Source organism: Pinus tabuliformis, chromosome 8, assembly GCF_031772625.1.
Source record: "Pinus tabuliformis cultivar Carrire ecotype Pingquan chromosome 8, CPIR1, whole genome shotgun sequence".
NCBI lineage: Eukaryota > Viridiplantae > Streptophyta > Pinopsida > Pinales > Pinaceae > Pinus > Pinus tabuliformis.
This window is the reverse complement of record NC_142294.1, coordinates 1,774,497,674-1,774,519,383: the sequence shown is the minus strand read 5'-3', so window position 1 is coordinate 1,774,519,383 and position 21,710 is coordinate 1,774,497,674. Positions and strand designations below refer to the sequence as shown.

General features: G+C 36.4%; 1 protein-coding gene across 1 annotated transcript; it reads left to right on the top strand.

Annotated features, from left to right (window-relative positions):
- Positions 1 to 18,095: 18,095 nt before the first annotated feature.
- LOC149243275 (CBL-interacting protein kinase 5-like) lies at positions 18,096 to 19,481 on the top strand. Its single transcript, XM_089367784.1, has one exon. The coding sequence runs from the start codon at positions 18,210 to 18,212 to the stop codon at positions 19,479 to 19,481; it is 1,272 nt and encodes a 423-aa protein (XP_089223910.1). The 5' UTR covers positions 18,096 to 18,209.
- Positions 19,482 to 21,710: the final 2,229 nt, after the last annotated feature.

Genomic DNA, 21,710 nt, shown 5'->3' with positions numbered 1-21,710 from the left:
CTCAGACTAATAATTGAAATCCATGACTAAGATTAGGGAATGCATATCATTTCCTCTACGCCATTCATTATACTTCTTTCTGCATTCAATTGACAAGCCAAATTTGCTTGCTTATCTTCTTCCTAGTTATTCCCTCTTAGGATATGAAAAAATGACACCAAATCAAATAAGGGAATCATCCCTTGGGATCTCTTAATAACTTGATTTAGGTTCATGTTTTTCGTTGATGAATTATTGATCTAAAAATGAAACTACTTTTTTGTGTTGTTTAAGGTATTCATTTCCATTAAATTATATGTGCAAACTATTACTGATGTCATGCAATAGAAACAAAGTGTTTTTGGTAAATTTTGAAGTCTTATGTGTGAAGGAGGATTTTTTCAATTTAGTCTTTATCATATCAAATCTGAAAAACACAACAAGATAAATTCACATAATATAACACAGCAGTTGATAAGGCAATTCACCCCTCCTAGGCTACATCTGTCGGGTCCAAGACCCCCAAATGGGCATGTCCTTGCTCTTATTAGATGCTCAAAATGGTTATACAGTGATAAGAAAGCCTAAACAGGAAAAATAAGCTGTGAAAATGAGTTCAGAACACAGAAAAGAGTCAAGAATGACTTTTGTTTCACCTCCAATGGTTAACCATAGCCCAATATAGCTCCAACACTCCCTAGGCCCTGATGGCTATCCAAGCTTCTTTGCTGAAAAAACACTTGAAGATGAGCTCTGTGGGCTCTAAAACCTGTACCAATGGCTCTGGAATGCTCAGAATACCAAAAAAAAAAAAATTCACTCCAAAAGGATCTCCCTAGTGAAAGTTATGACCTCCAGAAGTTTTGTCCAATCTCCCCTAAAGAAACTCCACTAAATGTGGGTTAACTGTAGTTAACCCCACTAATTTTGGCAACCACACCTAAAATGGTGGACTCCGCCAAACTGATCGTAACTGCCGACGGTAATGATGCATGTGACCATGGGAATTGACTCTTAACCATCGGGGTTAATGTTTATCCGTCGATTCTACGCGTTTGGTTCCGTAGCAGGGTTCTATTATAAGGGGGCTAGCCCCCTTTACCACCGCCCGCACCATATTGAAAACTCAAATAGGAAATGTGACCATAGAGTGGTAAGAACCAATGTGTAGGCAGGCCGGTCGGGCCTGTGGGCTGGTAGCACGGAGACTCGTGATTGAATCCTGCGAGCTCCATAAAATTTTACCAATGAAAAAATCTACAGTCTTGGGGCCACGTGGTGGCCTCTGGGTAGGCCATGTGGCGCTCATAGATTGGTCAACCAAACAGCGTATTTCAGGGAATATTCTGGAGAATATTCCAAGGAATATTTTGGAGAATATTCTAGGGAATATTCCCTAAAATATTCTTTTTTTTAAATTTTTCCAAAATTCAAAAATTGCAGTTTACTAGAGGCATTTTTAAAATGCGATAACTCCTCCATACGATGTTAGTTTTTCGAACTATTCATAGCACCAAGATCAAGAAGACGAGATCTTTTCGGTCGTTTTGGTTTCAACCAATTCTGATCAATTCAAAATTTGAGCATTTTTCCACTTAGGACATGATCACCTAATCCCACCTCCCAAATGGGAAGCTTTTGGACCCCAAAAGCTCTTTGATTACCGAAAATGAAGACGAGGAGACTAATTCTCCACTCTTCCAAACTTGAATAACTGAAATCTTCCTGACTTCATCAAAAGTTAAATTTTCCCTTGAATTCACTGACGAACCGTTGCTAAAATTAACTGAGTCATGATGAAAATTCTTGAAATTTGCAGAACAACAACTATATTTTGCAGAAAGCATACCGTTTCTACAATGGTCAAACTTCAAAGAAGACTTAAAATAAATTTCACCTTGTCAACTGTTCACATGGAAAATTTTTGCTGAATCAACCCTATACTTATGCTGAATCCCGACCAAGCTTTCTTGCCATACCAATCTGCCATTCTGAAACCAACATTGACTCATGCTAAACTATGTGCCCTCTTTGCTTGCATGCCTTTCCTTCTCATGGAATCTTGCATCGCTTTGCACCGACACTTCATTCTCTGCACCGATCGACACCAAAGGTATCTTGTGCAACCTTTTGTCATCTTCTTTCAAGGATGAATGGTTATCAGACTGAAACATATCATCATTTATATCAACAATAATATGAAAAATAAATTGTGAAAAATCTTGTTGTTTAACCATCAACAAAGTCAGGTTTTGACTTGCATTAACTAGCCTTTTCAATAGCCCTGCATGGACTAAAGAAGATTCTAGCTTCTTCTGATGTGCTATCATAGTGTACTCTTTTCCATCCTTGAACAAGTGATACTTATTCTCATGGCGATGGAAGATTTCCTTTCTATCAAATAAATATGGGCTACCCAACACAACACCTGTAATGTCAAGTGGTACTACATCCAGTTCAACCCAATCAACATAATGAGCTGTTATGGTAAAGCGCAAGATGCACTTCTTTGAGACTTGTAAGTTTGCATCCTTGCATATCCACCCAAGTGGATAAGGCTTTGGATGTGAAATTGTCTCAAGTTTTAGCTGTTTGACCAAGTCTTCTGAGATGAGATTAGCTTGAGACCCACTATCAAAAAGTGTGTCTATCTTTGTGTGGTTTGAGATTATCCTCACATGAAATAGCTCTATCCTCCTCTTTTCATTTTGAGTTTCTTTGTGACAGTTTAATGTGCTAGAACTGGGATTTTTGTTTCTTGTATAACATCTTTCCCCTTTATGTTCTTTAATACCATGGTGATTCTTTTTGTCTCATCACCTGATTCAGATCCTAAGTCCTGTTCAACAGTTGCAACAGTTTTTCCCTTTTCTTTGGTTTTGTATTTGGTTTAATATTTCTCTGGTTTCAACTCCGGATGAAGCTTCCAACAGTGGTCTTCATCGTGGCTTGTTTTTGAACAGTTCTTGCAAAAGAATTTCCCTTTTTCCTTTTTAGAGTTTGCAATCCTTTTTCTTCCTTTTCCTTTAAAATCACTACCCTCATTTCCATCAAAAGTGTTTTTCCCTCTAGTCTCTAAATGCGTAGCTTGTACACAAACTTTGTCTAGACTAGTAGGATTGAACATAAGGATAGTGTGTTTAAGGTAGCTGTGCAAACCACCTATATATTTCAGCAAAGTGTCTTGACTTTGTAAGTCTACCCCTAATAAGAGTGCTCTTCTCCTAAACTCTTGAGTGTATTCTTGAACACTTTGTCCTTTAAGTTGTCTAAAACTTTGCCAATTCATTATAGCCTTTTGTAAATGAGCAAGACAATAAAATTGCTTCTTAATTGCAGAAATACATTCAGCCCATGATAAAGTAAGCTTACCATGTTTTCAAATTTCATCCTCGGTCTTGGCTTCCCACCATACCAATGCTGCTCCTTCCATCCTTAATGAGGCCAACTGAATCTTGGTGTCGTCATCATGTAAGTTCTAAATCCTTAGATAAACTTCCAACTGTCTTATCCAGTTGTCAAGTTTCTCTACGTTGACTTCACCGTTAAACATGGGTAATTCAAATTTAACATATAGCTTTAAAAATGGACTTTTCCCACAAGATTTAGTCTTATGAGGTTGATTTACTGAGGTAGAGGACGATGATGTAGAGGAAGATAATGATGATGGAGATGGTGGATCGCCATTTCCTCCATGTCCTTTCTTTGAATTATCATCTCCTTTCTTTCCTCCTGAAGAGCCCTCTCCTTCTTTCTGATGCTTAGACCCTTCTCCAACCAACCTATCATTCCTTTCCTGGTATAATATTCTTGCCATCTCAGTCATGTCCAAAAAAGCTTTTTCTGAATACTCGTTCTTCTTCTCTTGGATCCATGTCTTGAGGAACTTCTCCTCCCCTTTTAGAAATACTTGAAGCTTCTTCTAAGGCTATTGAGGGTGAATTAGAAGGTGGATATAATGGCACCTTGGCCCTCCTTGGTTGAGGATTATCTTGTGCTCTAACCAATTGTCCTTTCCCTCTTTGAAGCTTAAGCCCGGTAAGCATTAAAACTTGCAAAGGAGTCCAAAATATCTTTGCACAAAACTAATACTCAAAACTGAGCTCTGATACCAACTGATCTGAAAATGAAACTACTTTTTTTTGCTGTTCAAGGTATTCATTTCCATTAAATTATATGTGCAAACTATTACTCATGTCTTGCAATAGAAACAAAATGTTTTTGGTAAATTTCCGAGTCTTATGTGTGAAGGAGGATTTTTTCAATTTACTCTTTATCATATCAATTCTGAAAAACACAGCAAGATAAATTCACATAATATAACACAACAGCTAATAAGGTAGTTCACCCCTCCTGGGCTACATCTGTCGGGTCCAAGGCCCCCACATGGGCATGCCCTTGCTCTTATTAGATGCTCAAAATGGTTACACAGTGATAAGAGAGCCTAAACAGGCAAAATAAGGTGTGAAAATGAGTTCATAACATAGAAAATAGTCAAGAATGACTTTTGTTTCACCTCCAATGGTTAACCATAGCCCAATATAGCTCCAACACTCCCTAGGCCCTGATGGCTCTCCAAGCTTCTTTGCTGAAAAAACACCTGAAGATGAGCTCTGTTGGCTCTGAAACCTGTACCAATGGCTCTGGAATGCTTAGAATACCCAAAATAAAATAAAATAAACATTTGCTCCAAAAGGATCTCCCTAGTGAAAGTTATGACCTCCAGAAGTTTTGTCCAATCTCCCCTAAAGAAACTCCACTAAATGTGGGTTAACTGCAGTTAACCCCGCTAATTTTGGCAACTGCGCCTAAAATGGCAGACTCCGCCAAACTGACCGCCAACTGACCGTAACTGCCGGCGGTAATGGTGCATGTGACCACGGGAACTGACCCTTAACCATCTGGGTTAATGTTTATTTGCTGATTCTAAGCCTTTGGTTTTGTGCCAGGGTTCTGTTATAAGGGGGCTGGCCCCCTTTACCGCCACCCCCTTTACCGCCACCCACACCATATTGAAAATTCAAACAGGCAATGTTACCATAGAGTGGTAACAATCAACATGTAGGTGGGTCGGTCGTGCCTGTGGGCTGGTAGCGTGGAGACCCACAATTGAATCCTGCGAGCTCCATAAAATTTTGCCAATGAAAAAATCTGCAGTCTTGGGGCCACGTGGCGACCTCCAGGTAGGCCATGTAGCGCTCATAGATTGGTCAACCAAACAGCATATTTTGGGGAATATTCTGGAGAATATTCTAGGGAATATTCTAGAGAATATTCCAAGGAATATTCCTCTGAATATTTTTTTTTTTTTTCCAAAATTCAAAAATTGCAGTTTACTGGGCATTTTTAGAATGCGATAACTCCTCCATATGGCGTCAGTTTTTCGAATCGTTCATGGTGCCGGAATCAGGAAGACGAGATCTATCCGGTCGTTATAGTTTCAACCAATTCTGAGTAATTCAAAATTTGAGCATTTTTTCCACTTAGGACATGATCACCTCATTAATTATAATTCATATGATTCATGACCAACATTGAGTCTCCTAAGGCCTGGATTCTGATGACATTTTTTTGTGCAAAGGATAGATTGAGAAACAAACCATAAGCCTCAACTTCATTTTTTATCTTCCTACCCATGCCCCAAGCATATCTTTCTTCAATGTTTCCTTCGGGATTAATGAGAATCCCTCCCTCTCCTACCACCCCAAAATGTAAGCGATTATCAATATTATAAATCCAAGTGATTAATAAACCCAAGGAATTTATATTATAAACCCAAGGGATTTATATTAAACTATAGGATTAATACTATAAACACTATAAATAATATTATACCCTAGGAATATGAACCCTTACATTAATAAACACATGGGATTAATACCCAAAACCCAAGGGAATATTAGTAAACAAAATGGATTAATATTGTAAACCTAAGGGATTAATATCATAAACCCAAGATATATAAACACTAAGATAAATATTATATACACTAAAATAAATAAGCATGACCATGGTTTTCCATGATTGATTTTTATATTGACACAATCTTTATCACAATGCGACATTGGACCATGGTTGACCATGATTGATTTTCATATTGAGACAGTCTTTGTCACAACGCGACATTGGACCATGGTTGACCATCGATGACCATGGTTGTCACAATGTGACGTTGCACCAAGAGATAATCTTTGTCTCAATGTGACCATGATTATTAACCATGTCTATCAATGGTTGACCATGATTGACCATGGTTGATTTTCATATTGAGATAAGCTTTCTCACAATGTAACATTGGACCATGGTTGATTTTGACCTTGAGACAATATTTTCCACAACTTGATGTTAGATCATTTTTTACCATGGTTAACCATGATTCACCATAATTGACAATGGTAGAAAATATCTGACCAATGTTGACCATAATTGACCATGAAAGCCATAGTTGACCATGTTTGATTTTCATATTGAGAAAATCCTACGATAAACCGTAAGATAAATAATATAAACCAAGGTATATAAACCCTATGATAAATATTGTAAACGATAAAATAAACGTGGTTGACCATGATTGATTTTCATTTTGAGACAATCTTTGTCACAATGTGACGTTGGACCATGGTTTACCATGGTTGACCATGATTCATTTTCATATTGAGAAAATCTTTGTTCTAATGCGACATTGGACAATGGTTGACCATGATTGACCATGGTTGATTTTCATATTGAGACAATCTTTGTCACAATGTGACATTGGAAAATGGTTGACCTTGATTGACAATGGTTGACAATAGTTGATAATGGTTGAGCATTGTTGATTTTCATATTGATACAATCTTTGTCGAAGTAGAACGGTGGACCATGGTTGACCATGATTTCCCATGATTATAAACTCAAGAGATTTATATTTAACCTTAATATTAATGTTATAAACCTGTAGTTAATATTATAGCCTTCGAATATGAAACCTTGAATTAATAAACCAAAGGGATTAATACGAAGACCCTAAGGGATTATGAACCAAAGGGAATAATATTAAATCCAAGGGATTGATATTAAAAACCCAATGTATATAAACCCTAAGATAAATATTATAAACCGTAAAATAAACATGGTTGACCATGGCTGGATTTCATGTTGAGACAATCCTTGTCACAATGTGACACTGGACCATGGTTGACCATGGTTGATTTTCATATTGGGGCAATCTTTGTCACAATGCGACGTTGGACCATGATTGCTCATGGTCGACCATGGTTGACCATGATTGATAAGATAAACCCAAGAAAATAATAAGCCCAAGGGATTAATACTAAAAACCGAAGGGATTATAAACCCAAGGGAATAATATAAACCCAAGGTAGGTAAACCCTAAGATAAATATTATTAACCCTTATATAAACATGTTTGACCATGGTTGATTTTCATATTGAGACAATCTTTGTCACAATGCTACGTTGGATCATGCTCGACCATGGTTGAAACCTTAAATATTATAAACCCTTAAATAGACATTGTTGACCATGGTTGATTTTAATATTGATACAATCCTTATCATAATTCGACGTTGGACCATGCTCCACCATGATTTTCATATTGAGACAATCCTTATCACAATGTGATTTTGGACCATGGCTGACCATGATTGATTTTCATATCGAGAAAATATTTGTCACAATGAGACATTGGACCATGGTTGACCATGGTTGTTTTTCATATTGATACAATTTTTATTACAATGTGACATTTGACCATGGTTTACCATGATTTACCATGGTTAATCATGATTGATGGCGAGCCTTAGTACTACACTAAGAGTGCTGTAACTCCCAAGAACTCCTCAACTCTATTTATCAAATCGAGTTTCGTACAACCTTCAAGGTGACCGTGTTATATGCACAGTAGATGGGATTCTACTCATGCCACCCTCAACTAGGAAATTTGATCAATAGTGTTCCAAGACCATTCCTCCTACTGAATTAGAATGAAATCTAGCTAATGAAGGTGTAATTTAGAAGCTACCTCTAACTATGAAAAGGAAAATGATATTAACTTCAACTTGCAAATTCCATAGAAACAATTCATGAAAAGGCAAGAGCTAAACTACTTATAGAAAGGAAACTACATTATCTTGCAATCATTCATCTAGTTATCAGATCTACATGCAGAAAATAATCAAACCTACCAAACCATAATTCAATATTATATGTACCATCTAACTAGCTCACACTTTGGTGTAAATCATTGCTCTATTAGTGCCAAGTTTGTGATAAGAAAACTAACATTATTCTATTTTTATAGTGAAGGAAAATGAGGCTTTGGAGTGGCCTAGGAGCTTCCCTTGATCATGGAGTCACAATTGGGGGTCAAAATCCTTCTCAACTAAGTCCAAATTTTAGCAAGGATCAAAATTGGTGAAGAAATAGGTGGTTATAGGTGTGTTATAGGAGGCTACTACAAGTGCCCTGTATTGCTACAGGGAGACCTGTAATGCTATAGGAGGGCTGCCGAGAAGGGTGAAGAGGTGGAAATGATGGTTTTATGGTATGGAAAGGTGGATGGAGGTTGAGGTAAATGATTGAAGGGTGGAAAAAGCCCCTAGCCAACCTTAGAGCCTTTTGAAGGCCTATTTTGCACTAGGAGGGATGCTCTCAGTGACCCTAGGAAAATGATATCATGAACATGATTTTGGGAAAAAAATTGGGGTTCACAAGAGAAGATGAGGAAGTCAAAAATGGAGGTGGTGAAGGTGCCCTTGCCTGCATATCCAAACACCCATGAAATCATCACATGCATATACCCATTTATCATTTTACAAAATGAAATAACTAGTAGTGGAAAAGATGAGTTGAATTGAAATGTTATCCAATCTATGCCAAAACTTTGATCTAATCAATAAACCAACTCCTAAGCTACAACGAGCACATGAAAAATAAGATGACTAACAAAAATATTCTTCCAAGAAATCACAAACATAATATTTTTGGACTGTGGGTGTAAATCCTTCTATTCACGCTCCCATGAGAGAGATGAGGTAGAGGTTGCAATCATTTTTTGTTTTTTTTGTTTTTAATGATTATTCTCTACTAAAATGAAACAAAATAATAAGTACTTTGAACTAAAAATAGATACAAATACACAACAGGGACCTAAGCCAGTAGGGTTAGGCCCAAATCCAAGAGCCTTAGCCCTCTGGAACTAACTCAATGATGAATCAATAAGTAACTTCTCATTATCATTGAATAAATGTCTAATACATGACATAACAGTAAAAAATAACAGTGCCAAGTAGTTGAGCTCAATAAATAATTAGCTGAAAACAAAACTTCAATCCTTATGAGATCTTTTACATGCTTATTTATACAAGAGGGTAGCTACTAGTAGCTCCTTAGAAAATAGGAATATTTTTCTCCAACAACTCGAGAATGGTCGATCTTGTTCCTCATTAATTGCACTTTCTTGGCTTCCATGGACCTCATTACTTTCACATGCTTGGCTACCATTGACCTCGAGTTGATGAGAGAGAGAGTCTTGTGATCTTAGGTTGATTGAGGGAGTTAAAGAGGTGGACAACCCCCTAAATTCTCTCCTTGATGTCTACTTCAAGCCCCTGCATAGAAATCATCTCAAAAATTTCTCCTTTTATCCTTCTCACTAAGCATAATATAACAAAAAATGTAAATATATGTGAGAAAGAGATAGTTCTAAAGATGGAGGATGGAATCATGACCCTTATAATGTACCTATTGATGAGCCTCATCACCACCACCAACTAAATTTTTTTCTAATATTTTGAGAAACTTAGTCATACATGTGTATCTCTCTCATGGCCCTTGTGGCCTCCTTGACATCCCAAGGCTCATCAGAGGATTTTCCTTCTTGGGGATAGAAACCTACATTTTTGTCTATTTCTTTCCACTCCTTCTACTCTTCTGCTTCATTTCTTCCTTCCTGTATGCCTAAAATCAAGGGTGGACTAAGCTTGAGTCCTATCCACTTGACTATCAACATTTACATGATTCTCTTGTATAAGGTTGTTCTCTCCAAGGAATTCCTTAACCTTTCAGGAGAGTGATATTCTCTAATCTGGAGGCTATGGGGTAAGGCATGCCATCTCCTCTAGCAGGCTTGTAGGATTTTTCTTCCCAACAACCTAAATGTGTCTTCAAAATGTAGGATGGATTGTTCCTGGTTGGCAAGGTATTTATGTGCTAAATTATCATCATTGGAGATGATGCCATAATTTATAATGACAACCATTGGGCTCACTAGCTCTGTCGTGATATACAATGGTTCCTTTTACTCCTTTTCCATTACTGCTTTTACTTCCTCAAATATTGCCTCGTCATGAGTCATCCAGGATGCTAAGGCCATCAATTGTGTATCCCCAAATATTTCATTGGGATCTAAAAGATTGAGATCTATCAGAATGAGTTTGTGTAGATAAAATTTAGAAAATTTTTCTTTGTCCTCCATGTTAGCTTGGATGCAAAATTCAATGAACTTTTTGTAATCCTGAAAGGGAATAGATCCATGTTGTGCTAAGGTTTTGATTTGGAATTGCAGACACTTCTCTTTGAGAAAGAGGGCATAAGACTTGGATGGTTGTCTGCACTACAATGCCTCCATTGAGAGGCTTTCCGTGGTGGCAAGTTGGATTTCTTTCTCTCGTAGCTTCTCTTCCAGCCACATATTTTCTTCCTGTAGATTCTCCTTCATTGTAGACACCCTCATTCTCATCTCACTTAATTCTTTGCTAATTTCAAGGACCTTTTCTTCCATGAGGCCCACATCCTATACCTTCACAGATTTAGCAATATTCATCCACCTGTGGGTTCTTCCTCTTTCTATTTCTATCTCATAAAAAAGTGGGACTGCAAATTTTTGGCGAATAATCCTCCCTCCTTCAACGAATTTGTAGTAGGAACTTAGGCTAGGTTGTGGACTAGGTTCTTGGAGCTTTGAGTAGTCCTTCTCAACTGTTCTTGGGGAGGATATGACCTCCTATAGTTGTTGCAATCCTACCTATAGGTCCTTCCCATTGCAATTGCAAAACGAGATTCGAAACTCCTCGATGGTACACCAAGCCTTTCCTCTCCCTAAATGTTTTTGAAATGAGCAAGTATGAAAAAGAACCAAAGCCCAAGTACATAATATGTCATTTTTGATTTGAGATTTAGAGCGTTGTGGTAACTTGACATTACATGGGGTTTTCTCTTTTGGACTACTCTCCCCACTCTAAGTAATTATTTCTCCTTCCCTCATAATCACCATCCACTATTTGTGATCCCAACTCGGCTGACGTGACATCTCCATGTTACATGAGTGCTTACCATCACTTTTAGTTAACTAGCCGAGGGTGGCCAAGTTAACTGGCCACCTCCAGCTTATTAAAACATCCCCTCTCAACATTTATACATTTTCGTTATTCACACATAGGGAGGAGGTAAGAGTTTTCCATACCTGTGTCTACCTCATGATCGAACTGCTGCAGGGATTTTTATGTTGGAGCTAAATCATATCATTAGCATCAAGGAAGTTGACTTGCTGGCGTATTTCCTATTTATTTATTCATTTCTCCTCATGATACTTGACTGTGTGTTTGTTGTGTCTGCAGGTATATCATTGATGTTCACACCGCTGTCGCTAGACAAAAGTCCTCCTGGGAGTGATATGACTTATTTATAGTTGTCTCATAACATTCCATCATGTTGATTTAAGGGGGCTTGACCCAAGTTTAGAGTGTACTGCACACCAACAAAACCCTCAACCACTGGCCCTTTCAGCAACGACCTACAAGCATATCGTAGTCTCACCCGAACTGGTTATGGGAGGTTGTAGAACTAGGTTTCTATAGCCAGAGGGATATCTGCATTGTGGCACACGTGTGTTCACTTATGTCTAATATCTATCTACAACTTCGCATACATGAATAAATTCAAGTTGATGATTAACTTCACAAATTGGTACTTAATGCATAAGCATAATATAGAACATTATAACATGTATTATTTGACATAATTCAGTAAAAAACATGCATGACGATATATATAACAATAGATAATGAACACAGAAAGATACTCAATACTTCGCCAAAACTTCTTCTTTATTAATAAGGATCTCCAATACATACACTTCTCTGACCTGTTGTTGGGCATGGGATCCCCCAAGGGCAGTTTTGGGGCTTAGAGCCCAGATTTTGGTCCAATGTTGTAATTCTAATGAAAAGACTCTGCATTTTGTGGGCGCGGAGTGCATAGTTGTTAAAAATACATAGGTTTGTCCACCCTTATTTAGATAATGTAATGGCAGCTGTAGAAGATCTACCCATGGTCCATGGACCATGGGACTATATAAATGGAGAGAAGATCTAAGTGGTTAAGGCATCGAAGGAACAAGACAATGTTGAATTAATGAAGATGTATGCGAGATAGCTCTGAAGTGTAAGTAATAAGTAGCCTATGAGATATCACGGGGTGCCAAATCCTTGAAAATATTAGGTTGAGGGAAGTGGCTAGGGAAATTTTGGGTCAGGCGTAAGAGGTCATATGTAATCATTTCCATTTTAATATAAGTATTCCTATGTGTTTCAGTCAACGTGTTCTTGTTTTTCTTGTGCCCCAAACCCTCGTATGTTTTTTTGATTATCACATGTGTCCAAATCTTGACTGCCAATCGAAGAAACTTAATCAGAGAGGGTGAGAAAATCAGTATTCAAAATAAAAGAGGTTGTTGAGTCACGCCTAGATATGGGATTTGGGAAGTGCACATACAACAACATGGAATACTGACTAAAAGGAAGTGCATATGCACTGAGAAGGGCATCAAAGTAACCAAGTCCTCATTCAGTGTAGTCAAGACAAGGAAAAAACTAGCAAACCACAACCCCAACTTGGTGGGGACGTAGTTAGGCCTTCAACTAGTTAGGAACCTACGAGTTGAAGGTGGGGGAGAAGTTTCCGACCCTGACCTTTGGCAGGCCAATGGCCCTTTAATACAAATGGTGCATGGAAATCGAGTTAGCCCCAGTAGGTAAAGTCAGGCCTTTGTGTATTTCGCCAGGGAGTATTGTAAGATCTAACCTCCAACTAGTGAACTAATGTCGATCCTCGACCTATGACGTCAAGTGGACATGTGAGGTGGTCCTCGAACATGGATATGTGTTTCGCACAATAGGAGTATGGTGAGCTATCAATACTTTGTCCTCGAATTCACGTGAAGTTGCTGGTGGCCTAAACATCACGGATGAGATTGAAGATTGGATTGGAATTGGGATTTAAATGGAGGGAATCTTTGTTGTCACAATTAAAAATGCAAGAAAATCCACGATCATGGACACATAACCCATAGGGATTTCAAAATTAGAGCCAGCAATGGTTGAAAAATGTAGACCCTGAAATAGGTTTGCATTAGGTGGTTTCAAAGAAGGGAAAGGGAATATTTCCTATAGAGAAAAACTTCTAGTTGCGATTGGGTAGAAGTTGTGCAAAAATTCCACAACTGGGGTTGTGGTTAGAATTTCCAAGGATGTGTGAGAAAGTGTAAAACATCCAAGTGAGCAAAGGAAGCTCGATAGGTTCTAGAGGAGGCAAACCAAGATGTAACAAGTCTGAGCCAAAGCAGGAGAGTCAGTGAGGTGTCAGTAAGGTGTGATTGTAGCTCACTTAGAGATACATGTGGACACTCAAGACTAAGATGGTGACGAAAGAGATTCAGCAATGAAGCACATGATTAGGAAATCATGAATAATTTCAAGCACAAGAGTATGACGCAAGGGCATGAACGTACTGCTAACCAAAGTTGATTCTCAAAAGCTTCAAAAGGAGCTTGTGGCACTTGGAAACAAAGAACACAATTTTCTCATTTTTTTGTATATTTTAACCAAATATTTGTAAGCATGTTGTGGCAGAGGGCTATATTCCTCATTTTTTAGGGTTTTTGTTTTAAATAGGAATCCTCCAAGATATCAGGGGGTGCCCAATCATTGAAAAGGTCATCCTAGGGAAGCAACTAGGGTAATTTTGGGCCAGGCCTAAGAGGTCATACATAATCATTTTCATTTTAATACAAAGTATTTCTATGTGTTGGAATCTATGTATTCTTGTTTTCTTGTGTGCCTCAAACCCTCTCTATATTTGTGATTATCATGTTTCCAAATTTTAGCTTCCAATCGAAGAACCTTAATGAGAGAGGGTGAGAATATTGGTATGCAAAATAAAAGAGAGTGTTGTGTCGCACCTAGAGTTGGGATTATGGAATTTCGTGTAGAGAAATGTGGGTTGTTGGCCAAAAGGAAGTGTGTATGGATTGAGAACAATGTTGAAGCATCTAAGACCTCATTCATTGTAATCAGGACTAGGAGAAAAGCTCGAGCCCGACATTGTGGGGACCTAGCAAGGCCTCTAACTAGTCAGGCACTATTGACTTTAAGGTGATGAGAATAAGTCGACCTCGACTTCACGGGGGCTGATATAGTCGAGCATGTGGGCCTTTAACACAAATGGCACATGGAAATCGAGTCGGCCCCAGTCGACGCAGTCAAGCCTTTGTGTATTTTGGCAGTGAGTATTGTAAGTTTTGACCTTCAACTAGTGAACTAACACTCACTCCTGACCTTTGAAATTAGGTGGACCTGTGAGGTTGGGCCTAAAACATGGATATTTGTTCGATGCAGCGGGAATATGGTGAGTCGTTGATGCTTTATCCTCGAATTCACGTAAATTTGTTAGTGGCCTAAACACCAGCGTTGAGATTAAATATTGAAGTGGAACTGGGGTTAAAAGTCAAAATGTAAAATAATGGTAGGCTAAATGCTATAACAATAAGAGTTTAATTTTTCAATTACTTTATATAATATATATACATTATTATTATTATTATTTTCAACCATATATAATGTGTAAATTGTTGACATTGAAATAATTTAGCTAACATGAACATTGAGACCTTTTATTTATGGATGATATTGTCCATATTGTCCATATTGAAATATTTTATTTATGATGCACATTAAATTTTTCAATTACTATTAATTTTTGAAATGTCACATATTAATTTTATATTAAGAATTGAATTAATTACACATCTCCTTCTTATTACTCTTATAAGGAATTTGAATCTTTTTACTTTCAATTACTTCTTCTCTTTTCACATTGAAATATTTTGTTGTTGTTGATATACATACATATATATGTATGTTTTTTCGAAAGTTGATATTAATATAAATTAGTTAGTATGCATGATAAAGTTATTATTAACATATCCCATTCAAATATAAAAATATAAATAATATGAACTTTAGTAGTTTTTTTTTAATTACTTTAAAAGAATTTTAAAAGTTAATATAAAATTATCATATTTCATAAGATATAGAACAATTTTATTTATAACAACAACTAATAAAGAAAGCACAGTTAGAATGAAATTAAGCTCTATTTGTTTGGTTTTTTATTTTGATCATTTAAAATATATATTTTTTTATGTTTAAAATAACACATGTCAAGCATATATCACTTTTATACTAAGTTATGATGATGATGATGATGATGGTTAACGTCCACTGAGACCAAATTTTGGTCTATCAGACCTAAAAAAGAATTTTTTTTTTTTTTTTTTTTTTTATTTAAGATTTTATTCCTATGCTCAAAAAGCTTGGAGAGAAGCCTCCTGAGCTCACTATAATTTTGACATCATAAAAAGCTTGGAAGGTCAGTATTGCAACAAAGATTATGAAACTGAGATCTAATGGGGTTGTACGTGGGGCACTCTAAGAGGATGTGGTTTTCATCCTCGATGTTCCTATTGTCACAGAGATGGCAGAGCCTTTCCATCCATGGTGTTTTAGGAACTGCCCAACGGCCTGTTTCACTATGGAGCTCATGAGAGTTTGTTCTAATCTTTGCTATATTAATTTTCTTCTTTGAGCTAGTTAAAATAGAGAGATACTTTTGATCTTCTAGGGTAGGGTTGATGACCTTCTTATAATAACTTAATTTTCTTTTAGCTGCTAAATCTTTCTCACACCACATTTTTTCTTTGAACTTAGAAGTAAAAATATTTTTAGTTTTATTAATGTTTTGCAATGCATCATTCTCATTGATCTCCCAATAGTTTAACCAGGCCCTCGTGTCTTTATACCACCCCTGTTTGAGCCTTAGGTGGTTTTGGCTGGAATTTAAAACTAGCTTAGGAAGTCTATGATCTCCTATGTTATTGAGTTTGTGCTTGTACAACAAAAGCCTAATCATAGCTAGGCTCTCGATAGGGGCAAGACCTACATTTATAAGGAGAATAGGATAGGGTGTATTGATTTTAATTTTCATGTTATACGTTATAAAATGCTTCTGGATTTGCTCAATATTTCTCAAGGATTCTCTAGAGATGCTGCAACCCCAAACCTCACATTCATATAGGATAACAGGAGTGACTAAAGTTTCAAAAAGGAACTTCTTTTTATCCCACATTACGAGGTTTGCTGTTTTACAATTATTTTCAAGACCAAAATAAGCTTTCCACCCCCCATTAATCCTTTTCTCGATGCTATGGTTCCAATTGAGCTTGTGATGAATATCAATTCCTAGGTACTTGTAAGAATACACTTCCTCCAAGTTATTATTGTCATACTTAAAATTAGCGTAAGTGTCCTTCTTGGATTTGATAATCATAACTTTTGTTTTGTCAGTGTTAACAGTCATACCCATGGTAGAGCAGAAATCCTTAAGAAGCCTAAGTTGCTTATCAAGGTCAGATGGGCACCTTGCGAGAAGAACAATATCGTCAGCATAGAGAAGAAGGATGACGACTATCCCAGCTAAACATCTAAACTTAATAATCTAAAAAATTATTATAACTACAAATTATTATGAAAATTTATAACCTTAATTAATTGTTAAAACTTTCACCAAACTCCCAAATAAATTAATTCATAATATCCCTGAAAATTATAAAAAACCCCATTTACCATTTTACATTTCATCATTTTCTATATAATTATATAAAACAATATTAGTTTATCTCAGAATTTTTAAACTCTTGAGGTTGTCTTAAACTTCTAACCCCTTGAACCCTAAAATTGAAATGGGCAAACCATTCACCACATGTTTTAAAAATGAAATGGGCAAAGCCTTGAGAAGCCAACCCTAGAAGGTTTAAAATTCTAAAGTCATGAACTTCTAGCCTCTTGAACCCCTAAAATTTAAATGGGCAAACCATTCACCACACGTTTTAAAAATCAAATGGGCAAAGCATTGAGAAGCCAAAATTAAAAGGTTTAAAATTCTAAAGTCATGAACTTCTAACCTCTTGAAGTTTCATCACGTGTTCAAGCCCTTAAAAGTCAGCACTAAAAAGTTTCAAATTCGAAAGTCATGATGCGTGCATCTAAGGTAAAAACAAGTTACATTTTTACGTGCGATGTGAATATAAATATAATATTAATAAAGTTAATCAATTTTTAATCTAAATCTAAATTTAAAATAAAATGAGTTGTTAAAATAAATAAGATACAAAATATAATTTAATAATTTTACTATTTTTAATATATTAATTAATAAATAAATAAAAATAATAAAATGATTAATTTTCAAAACAAAGCTAAAATATAATTTAAACTTCAAATAAATAAAATATTTCAGGGACTAATTTTCAAAATGAAACAACATGAAGTATTGCCCAAGGCTACAACAATATATTGCCCGATAAGGTAAAGTGTTTACGCACGATGCCAACTCTTCCCAAGCCACCACATCCACACCAACGTGGGTAATTCAGATAAAGGAAAGCCGGCCAAACAAGTTACTTGGAGAGATTTTGTGTATACGGGACGGAAGAATACATCAAGGAAATCGATAGAAAGACAGGTGGTATAAATCGCAACACACAAAGACATGAAGTATCTCTGGTGTGAATTTAATGAAAGAGCCCAACATGATAGGTTGTCCCTCCAACTAATTCTACTGAACATGACTCTTGGATACGTCCACACTTAGGCTTTTCCCTGATTATTAAGGGGATCTAAAAGGTTTATACTAGCGACTTGTCTTCCATGATAAAATACAGGCTATCAGAGCTCCTGCACGCAGGCTATGCCGGGCTCGACCGGAACACATCCCGACTACGCCACGTGCAATGGAACGGATGCGGGAGAGCAACTTCACAGGCCTTATACAGCGAAGACGCCTGAGCAGCAGCTTTAATCCACAAGGATTTGTGATTTTAGTTTTGAGATTGAGATGAAGCCCAATATTTTGATGGGGAGGTATGAATTAGGGCGCCTCTTGGGGCAGGGGACGTTTGCCAAGGTGTACGTAGGTAGAAATCTCAAAACCAGCGAGAGCGTCGCCATTAAGGCAATGGACAAAGAAAAAATCTTGAAGCTCGGGATGACAAATCAGATTAAACGGGAAATCTCGGTCATGAGATTGGTCCGACACCCCAACATCGTTCGGCTTTACGAAGTCATGGCGAGCAAGTCCAAGATTTATATCGTCATGGAGTGCGTTAAGCGCGGCGAGCTCTTCAACAGGGTTGCCAAAAAGGGGAAATTGAAAGAAGACGAAGCGAGAAAGTATTTTCAACAGTTGATCAGCGCGGTGAATTTCTGCCACAGCCGGGGCGTGTACCACCGGGACCTGAAGCCGGAGAATTTGTTATTAGACGACAATGGTGACATGAAGGTCTGCGACTTCGGCCTCAGCGCACTGCCGGAGCAATTTAGACAGGACGGCCTTCTCCACACGGCCTGCGGCACGCCGGCGTACGTGGCGCCGGAGGTCATAACGATGAAGGGCTACGACGGCGCCAAGGCCGACATCTGGTCGTGTGGGATCATACTGTTCGTGCTCAGGGCGGGTTACCTGCCGTTCCAGGACGCGAATCTGATGGCACTGTATAAGAAAATCTACAAGGGCGACTTCAAGTGCCCGCCCTGGTTCTCCTCCGACCTCCGGCGGCTCGTCTTCCGACTGCTGGACCACAATCCCCAGACGAGGATCACCGTTCCGCAGCTCATGGAGGTCTCCTGGTTCCGGCTGGGCTTCAAACCCCCACAAGCCGACAATGTCGATGTCGGCCTCCTTGACGATGTCGAGTCGGCGTTCTTTGTTCCGAAGCCGCCCCGCTTCAACGCCTTCGACATCATCTCCCTGTCGTCGGCGTTCAATCTGTCGGGGCTCTTCAACGACAAGATCGTGAAGCAGGAGTTGTGGTTCACATCAACTCAACCGGCGTTGAGCATAATATCGAAGGTGGAGGAGATCGCCGAAGTGTTGAGATTCAGCGTCAAGAAGACTGAGGATTGCAAGATCAAGTTCCAGGCTTCGGAGGTGGGGCTGAAGGGTCGTTTGTGTATCGATGTCGAGATTTTTGAAATCACGCCCTCTCTATTCATGGTGCAGCTTCACAAGACCGGGGTTGATACGCTGGAGTACAGTAAGTTGTGCAGCCAAGAGCTGAGACCAGCTCTCAAAGACATTGTCTGGATTTGGGATGGTAACAGCCAATAGAATAACGGATATCGTTAGAGCTATGGTCTTATTACACAGGGATGGTGTCTTCGACCTTTCCTCGACATTTAACTGAGAATTTTCCGAATGATATGGTTCAAAACTCATTCATCATTTACTGTAATTCGGAGAGATCCCCGATTGCCGCAGGTCCTTCGCACACACAAAGTTGAACCTTAAATTGTTTGAATTTTCGAATCTTTCCATCAGAGAGATTCCGAGATGGTGAACATTAAATTGTTTGAATTTTCGAATCTTTCCAAGTGAGTGTTCTCTTGAAAAGCAGTTTCTGTGAAAAAGTGATTCGTTGAAGGGCATTGCCTTTCACATCTGTCAGGAGCCGATTCATATCTTCCGAAATTGATCATTCATTAACGTTTAATTCAAAATAAATGTGAAGTTTACCTTTTTTATATTATATAATAAAAAATAATGGTATATATTAGAAATAAACTAGTTTTGAGATTCGCTGGATTGCTTGAGTTCTACTTATATAAAGGTTATATAGAGGTTATGTGTTTAATTTTCTTATGTTTTTGGGAGTTAGATTTTTGTGGTTGAACCCAAAATAATATTTTTTTAAAGTGAATCTACTCAACATAAATATTAAATGGACATAATTGTTACCAATATACATTTAAAAAACATATATATATATAAATAAAAATATATATATAATATAAAAAGAAAAATGATGAAACAGATAAAATAATCATACATGAATTTTTGTTTACATATATATATATTAATAATAAAAATATATATATAATATAAAAAGAGGAATGATGAAACAGAGAAAATAATCATACATGAATTTTTGTTTACATGATAATTTTTCAAATTTTCCTTCGATTATTAATTTTTTTATAATATTAAGTTAATTTTGTCAATATATAGTTTTATGTAGTCAAAAATACGTATAGAACTTAGATCATCTTAAATTTAAATTATTTTTGAAATTTATTATTAATTTTTTTCACTACATTTAAAAAAAAATGAAATTCATTTACTCTAAAATTAATTAATTTAATTTAATTTACAATATTTTACTATAATATAATAAGTATATTCATCAAATATATCTCTAAATCCATTACATATTGATATATGCCTCCCAAAATCCTAGTTTTGAATCTCAATGTTAATATATATGAAATAATTAATCTTTTTATCTTTATCATATATCTAATTTTACTACATATTTTTTTTATAATCTCAAATATCCATAAACCTCTTCACCTTGCATTTTTCAATAGTTATAATATTTTGACCTTTAATCCCTTTTCAAGAATTCTTTAGATAACTATATGAATATCTAGATAAGTATGTGTTATTTATATTACTTAAGAATGAATAGGGTTTTCTTATGATTTTAAGGGTTTATGGGCATTTTTTGAGAAATGAATGGATAGCCATACTAAAGTTTTGTGAGTGGAATATATGTTTATATATATGTGTATTTATATTATTTTTGTTGAAAAAACAGCTGAAGTTTATAGGTACAGAGTTTGACTAATGTAAAAGAAATACCTAGGTTGTAAAGATATAACCGTATTCAAACAATTTGCATTTAAATATTAACATTTCACTTGACTTAAAAACTTTATTCTTGACACACACACACACATATATATATATATATATATATATATATATATATATATATATATATATATCTATATATATATATCTATATATATATATATATATCTATATATATATATCTATATATATATATATATATATATATCTATCTATATATATATATATATATATATATATATATGAGCGATTATAACACAGTAAGCAATATAGTTGAATTAAAAGTAGAAATTTTTATGTCTAGGTTAATCGTCGTAGGCCACCACAAAAGATGGGGACTTAGTTAGCCAAAAGTCAAAAAGTCATAAACAACGGAATATTAATGCTAAGAGAAAACTATAAGTCTGGTCTAAATTTTACCTTCTAAACTAAATAATAATTACATAACTCATTTAAATTGATTATCATTACGATCACATGCTTCATTATAAAAATGCCCTATATGCAGATATGGTTACTTCATGTATGATTACAGGAAGACAAATAAAATTACCACTGTGATCAATGCAATAAATTTCAAGATTACCATGATACACATGCATGGAGAACATAATGAAAACAAAACTATCAAGAGTGTAAATATCTTTTATATGAGCATGTAACATCTCAAGGAAAGAAACATTCAGT